Below are 5,982 nucleotides of genomic sequence, written 5' to 3' on the forward strand. Positions count from 1 at the left end.
GCCACTACAGTCGCCGGGCCCCGCCCCTTACCCAGGGCCCCGCCCTCTCCGGCTCCGCCCCGCTCTTCCCGCCGCCCAGGCCGGAAGGCTTCCGTAGGCTGTCGGCCATGGGTGGGGCCGGCTTTCCCCAGAGCCCACATCTCATCTCCAGGGCAAGGCACCGCACTCATCGGGTGTAGCTGGCTCGTGCCACACTGTCCCAGCCCCGCGGTCCCTCGGCGTCTCTGGACTTCCGGAAACACCACAGCTCGGGGCGCCCTCGGAGCCTGGCTGGCGAATCCGCCGTGCGCCAGCGCGCACGCTCCACCCCCCACGCTTGGAGCAGGCTCCACCCCCCACGCTTGGAGCAGGCTCCACCCCCCACGCTTGGAGCAGGCTCCACCCCCCACGCTCCACGCTGACGTGTCTGCAAATGGAAACCACGGGCGGCAGGCGGCAGGCGGAGCCCTGCAGGCCGTGAGCGCGCCTGCGGCTTCCGGCCCTGTTTTGCTCGGCTTTCTTGAGTCAGGTGGGACTTTTTTCTTTTTTTTTTTTGGGTCCGGTCATGGGGCCTGAACTCTGGGCCTGGGCGCTGTCCCTCAGCTCTTCAGCTCAAGGCTAGCGCTTTACCACTGAGCCACCTTCCCAGCCCCCGGCTTTTTTCTTATGTGGTGCTGAGGAATCGAACCCAGGGCCTCAGGCATGCAAGGCAAGCCCTCTACCACTGAGCCACCTTCCCAGCCCCTGGTGGTGGGACTTTTTTCTTGTTGGGCCTGGGGCTTGAACTCTGGGCCAGGGTGCTGTCTGTCCCTCGGCTCTTCAGCGCAAGGCTGGCGCTTTACCACCTGAGCCCCCTTCCCAGCCCCTCAGGTGGAAGTTTGAGGCTGGTGGGGGTGCAGCCTCTGCCGTGAATAGGGAGCCAGTTTGGGGGGCGTTTTAGACCCCACTCGGGACCTAGCGTTTGCTTAGGCAGGTGCTGCACCGCTTGAGCCAGGCCCCAGCCCGAAATCCCGGGGAAACATGCCAGGTCAGGGGCCCGAGGAGATGGGACAGGCAGGAGCCCGGGGTTCTGGCCCTGGGGCTTTGGAGGCTGTGTCTGGGCTGGCACCATAATGGCTTTAGTCGGGGCCTGGTGTGTGTCTCCCTGCTCAGAGCCCTCCACAGGCCCCTTACCAGGCTCCCGAAGGGCAGGCTGGCCCTTTCTTCTGGAAGGGGTTCCCCGTGGCTGCTTCGGCCTCTCCAGCTTTCCTGGCAGAGTAGCTGTGTTATCACACACCTGCCTCTCTAACATACCAGCGTTTTTCATTTGAGTTTTGGGTGCTGGTCTTGGGGCTTGAATGCAGATCCTGGGTGCTGTTCCTGAGGCCTTTTGCTCAAGGCTGGTGCTCTATCATTTGAGTCACAGCTCCACTTCTGGCTTTCTGGTGGTTAATTGGAGAGGACTTCCCTCCCAGGGTTGCTTGGAACTGTGCTGCTGAGATGTCAGCCTCCAGAGCAGCTCCAAGGACAGGAATGAGCCACCTGTGCCGTGCCGGTGGTTGTTTTGTTTTGCATTTTTGGGATAGGGTCCTGATAATCACCTTGTCTTCTGTTAAGCTTCTGGGCTCCAGCAAGCCTCTTGCCCTGGCCTGAGGGAGAGCCTGCCTGCTTGTCTTTAAAGGGCTTTTGTGTTTTTAAAACTTGAGATGAGGGTGTGGATGTGGAAGTGTTAGAGTGCTTGCTTAACAAATACTAGGCCTTGTGTTTGATCTCTATTCTAGACTCAGGTGCTGGGTGCTGTCCCTGAGCTCCATTTACTCATGGTCAGTGCTCTACCATTTGAGGCACAGCTCTACTTCTGGCTTTTTTTTTTTTTTCAGTTTAGTGGAAATAAGAGGTTCACAGACTTTCCTGGCTTGGATGGCTTTGAACTGTGGTCCTAAGAGCTCACAGTGAAGGAGGGGACTATGCCAGGACCAGCACAGGCAATCTTGAGTTTGCCCTCCTCACCTGCCAGTGCAGGAGGCCAGCTATCTGCCCTCCCCGCTGTCAACTCCACACCGTTTGCTCCTGACATCCCCAAGCTGGTTATCCACTCTCCTTGGGAACCCCCATTCCCCACAACTCCCCACAGAACAGGCAACATGTGTTTCCATTTATTCAAGGCAAAGAATCTAGACATGTTCCCAATAGGAGATGTGAAGACAAGAACTGGGTACAAACTTGGAAAATGAAATGGTCAGCTACGGCTGGGATGACACCCACAGATTAGTTTAAGGCTCCGAAAGTGAATCCGGGTAGATGCTGACACGCACACTCGCTCGCTCTCACACACACACACAGTGCCACTGACGGCCGCCAGGCGCCGACCACTGCAGCCAGCGGCTCCAATATTGCAGTTATGTGTAAAAAAAGGGAACAGGAAGACAATGCGGCAGGCTGCGGCCACCTGTCCTCTGGGGCTCCATGCCCCACTTGCTGTCACCAGGGCACACCCTGGCCGCCGCTGAGCTCTGGCTGCCGGGCTAGGGATGGTCTGGTACCTACCTGTCTTTGCTCCCATCCAAAGAACGCCATGGCGGGTGAGAGCCCCGCTGTCCTCCCACGGTGGCCCAGGACCTCAGCAGCGTGGCTGGGTCTCAGGCCGAGGAGCCGGGTGGCTGCTGGCTCTTTGCTTCAGCCTGCTTCTGGACCCCTCCTGGCTCACTGCCACTGTGGTGTGGCCATGCAAAGCCTTGGGCAGCCCCTCTGTCCCCCAGATCCATCCATGCCATGTCGCAAGTGTGGGCGTGAGGACCAGGGACAGGTACAGAGCAGAAGCTGAATTTGGCTTTAGCATTAAGGCCGGTGCTGGGCGGAGGGCCCCATGGGAGAGGCCAGGGTCCCACCCCCACTCGGTCCCACAGCACATTGGGGTCACAGAGCCCTGGTGGCCCCAGGCCCTGCCTGCTATCCCCTGTGTGCCGTCCTCTCTGCTTCCGTGGGTCTGGCATAAAGTGCTGGGTGCCTGGGAGGCAGATGGGCAGACGATACCCCTGTCCCCAGTCTCAAAGAGCTCTTATTTAAGGATGTAGTTCATGAAGAGCTGGCAGGACAGGAACACACAGAGCAGAAACCAGGTGCGGGGGCTGTGCAGGAGGCTTGGGGCTGGTGCCTGTCTGGTCCGAACTGTGCAGCTCAGGATGGCCGAGAGGTGCCTGGAATGCATGACGGGGGAGGGAGCTGTGTGGGAGCTGCACTGCCTGCCTGCCTGCCCCCCTCCCTGTGCCCGGCCAGGTGCTGGGTGTCCAGGAGAGAGGGAGTCAGGACGGCATGTTCCACCTGAGGGGTCAGGGCTGTATGTGGGGCAGAGCGCTAGCTAGTGCCCGCGGCCGGGCATGCCGCTGTGCTGGGCTTCTCTGTGCACTTTCCAGGGGGGGTGGGAGGGGCTGGGCTCTTGCATCCTTGCTGACACCCCTGTGGGGAGAGCAAGCTGTAAGCTAAAGCCCTGGCCCTGGGACCCAGATTGTGCTGGGCTGGTGCTGGTGACTGGAGTGGGAATTAAACTACAGTAAGGTCATGGGGGCCCAAGTTCATGGGATGATGATGAGGCCTGTCATCCTAGCTACTCAGGAGGCTGAGATCGATGATCAAGGTTCAAAGCCAGCCCGGGCAGGAAAGTCAGTGAGACTCTTAGCTCCAGTTAACCACCCAAAAGCAGGAAGTGGAGCTGTAGCTTAGGTGGTAGAGCAGGGAGGCTCAGAGACAGGGCTCAGGCTGAGTTCAAGGCCAGCCCTGGCCGCCCCGTCCCTCCGGATGCCATGTGTCGGCAGCGGGGAGGAGCCTCAGCAGAGGTGAGCTCGGCGGCCCCGTGTCCGGCGTCCTCCTGGACAGAGATACTGGATGTGTCTGCTCATGCAGCCCTGGTCTGGGGCCTCTGGACTTGGCTATGAGAGTCTGCTTCAGTCTAGTTGCACTCTGGGCCCTTCCTGGCCATCTCAGCTTCTCTCTGGTGGCCCCTGTCCCTCCATACACTGGAGCTGTCCCCAAATCCCCACCCAGCTCCTCCTGTAGCTTCCTTGAAGCTCAGGCTCAATGTCAGCTGAGCCTGGGCAGCTGGCCGGCTCAGCCAGCTCCCGCTTGGCAGCCTGTCCCAGCCCTGCCTTCTTCCCGCCTCCGGGGTGGGGCAGCCTGGGCTACCTGTGCAGCTCCTGCTGGGTCTCCCGGATGGACAGCATGGCCTCCTGCAGTGCCCACAGCCGCTGGGCCTCCTTCCTGCACCCAGGGCAGGGGCTCTCACTGCCTGGATGTGGGGGACCAGAAATAGAAGATGGGAGACACCATGGGTAAGCTGGGGTTGGGGGGCCGAAGCCTGTGCGGACCATGTCTCGTTGCTTGTGACACCTGTGGGAGCCAGCCCGGGGCAGGGGGGAGGCGGGGAGAGGCGTGGGGGGCAGTTGGGGAGCGAGTTCAGGCCCTCTAGCAAGCCCTGGGAGGCCGCAGAGGCAGGCCTCGTGGGGGACACGGCTGTCTGTCGCAGGAAAGGCACGGAGGCCTGGCTTGCCTCTCTCATGGCCTCTGCATGGTCCCTAGCTCTCCCTCCCCCTGCCGCCCAGCTGCATCCTCACTAGCCCCTTGGCCATGCCCATGGAGCCCCGGGGGGCAGCGGGGCTGGTGATGCTGGCGCTTCTCAGGCCCTGGCCATCCCGCAGAGGGACTGCTGGTAAAGCTGACCTCTCCCTCCCACCCTCCAAGATGCCCACCAGGGCCTGGCCACAGGGTGGCTCACCAGGAACAAAGTCCCCATCCTCATCTGACAGTTCCGGGCAGGACTCTGGCGTCGAACCGCTGCTCTCGGTGACCTGGCTGTGGCCAGACGGCTGGTCGCTTGCCTTGCGGATTCTCCGGTCTGGGCCGGGCCTCTGTGGAGAGACAAAGCCATGGCAGGGGGCATCCCCTCAGTCCACCCTCTCTTGGGAACATGTCACCTGACACCAGGCTGGCACCAGACATGGAGAAGGAAGCTGGCGGCTCTGCAGTTGACCCAGGGTGGCTTGAATCTCCACTCTGGCATGAACTAGAGCAGCCACGTTGTTTCTCTGGGCCTCAGTGTCCCCTTGGTGACTCTGCAGGGGTGAGGGCTCTGCCTGTGCAGGGCACCCCCAGGATGTGGAGAGTGTGGGCTGGGCCTCGGCGGATGCGTCCCCAACGCCATTCCTCACGGGAGGCTCCCTGCCTTCCCTCTTGCCTGCCCCAGGCTCCCGATGTGTGCGATGCGGGGCGTGGCAGAGGCTGGCTTTGAGAGAGGAGCGCACGTGCGCCCGCTCGCGTCCTGCAGCCCGGGCAGCGTGGGCCTTGCTGGACAGGGAGGGGCGGGCAGCCAGGGGTGGAGGCCTGCGGTGGGCTGGGGAAGGGAGCGTGGCAGAGCTGGTCTCAGAGGCAGGGGGGCTGGGTGGGAGACGGTGTTGGGAGAAGGTGCTGGACTGGGAACGGGGTGGGGCGCTGACCTCGTGCCCGGGTCCTGGGCTGCCCAGGAGGGTGGCCTGGTGGACCATGGTCTCCCGCCTCTGGGTGTGTAGGACTCCGTCTTTCTCAAACTGCACCATGTCCTTCAGGGGGTCCCAAGGGCTGTGGCTGGAGGGTCCACAGGGGTCCGTCGGCTGCGGCAGTGGCTCCAGAGGGCCTTAGCTGCTCTGGCCCAGGCCTCAGCCTCCCATGGTGACCCAGGGGTGCCCTCCATTCAGGGGACTCCAGGGAGGGCTTCGGGGGGCCTCACGTGACCGTCCCTCCCGTCGGGGCCTGGCTGGGAGCAGAGCTTGGAGGGGGGGCGCAGGGATAGCAGCAGCCTGCCGGGCCGCCCCAGGCCCGGGCCGCGGGCTCTCCACGGCCCACTCACTTCTCGTAGCGGTAGTGCCACTCCTGGGTGAGCGGGTCCAGGCGGAACAGCTGTGGCTTCCAGGGGGTGAGGGTCTGCTGGCGCTGGCGCGAGCGCTGCCGCTGCGCCTCCTCCAGTGCCGACTTCTCCCGCGTGGCCTTGTGCTGGTC

General features: G+C 62.6%; 2 protein-coding genes across 2 annotated transcripts in view; both read right to left on the reverse strand.

Annotated features, from left to right (window-relative positions):
• LOC105989056 (tumor necrosis factor receptor superfamily member 23-like) overlaps nt 1-2,535 on the reverse strand; it is a 12,107-nt gene extending 9,572 nt beyond the window's left edge. The window contains exon 1 of the mRNA XM_013020865.1: nt 2,506-2,535. Coding sequence (XP_012876319.1) covers nt 2,506-2,535 — 30 coding nt within the window. The remainder of the gene's footprint in view (nt 1-2,505) is intronic.
• Nucleotides 2,099-5,982, reverse strand: part of Osbpl5 (oxysterol binding protein-like 5) — a 27,955-nt gene continuing 24,071 nt past the window's right edge. Inside the window, exons 18-22 of the mRNA XM_013020866.1 lie at nt 5,834-5,976; nt 5,445-5,571; nt 4,727-4,859; nt 4,138-4,240; nt 2,099-3,155 (exon numbers count right to left, since the gene is read on the reverse strand). Of these exons, the coding sequence (XP_012876320.1) occupies nt 3,017-3,155; nt 4,138-4,240; nt 4,727-4,859; nt 5,445-5,571; nt 5,834-5,976 (645 nt within the window). The 3' untranslated portion in view covers nt 2,099-3,016. The remainder of the gene's footprint in view (nt 3,156-4,137; nt 4,241-4,726; nt 4,860-5,444; nt 5,572-5,833; nt 5,977-5,982) is intronic.

This window comes from Dipodomys ordii, unplaced genomic scaffold (genome assembly GCF_000151885.1).
Source record: "Dipodomys ordii isolate 6190 unplaced genomic scaffold, Dord_2.0 Scaffold54, whole genome shotgun sequence".
NCBI classification, from domain to species: domain Eukaryota; kingdom Metazoa; phylum Chordata; class Mammalia; order Rodentia; family Heteromyidae; genus Dipodomys; species Dipodomys ordii.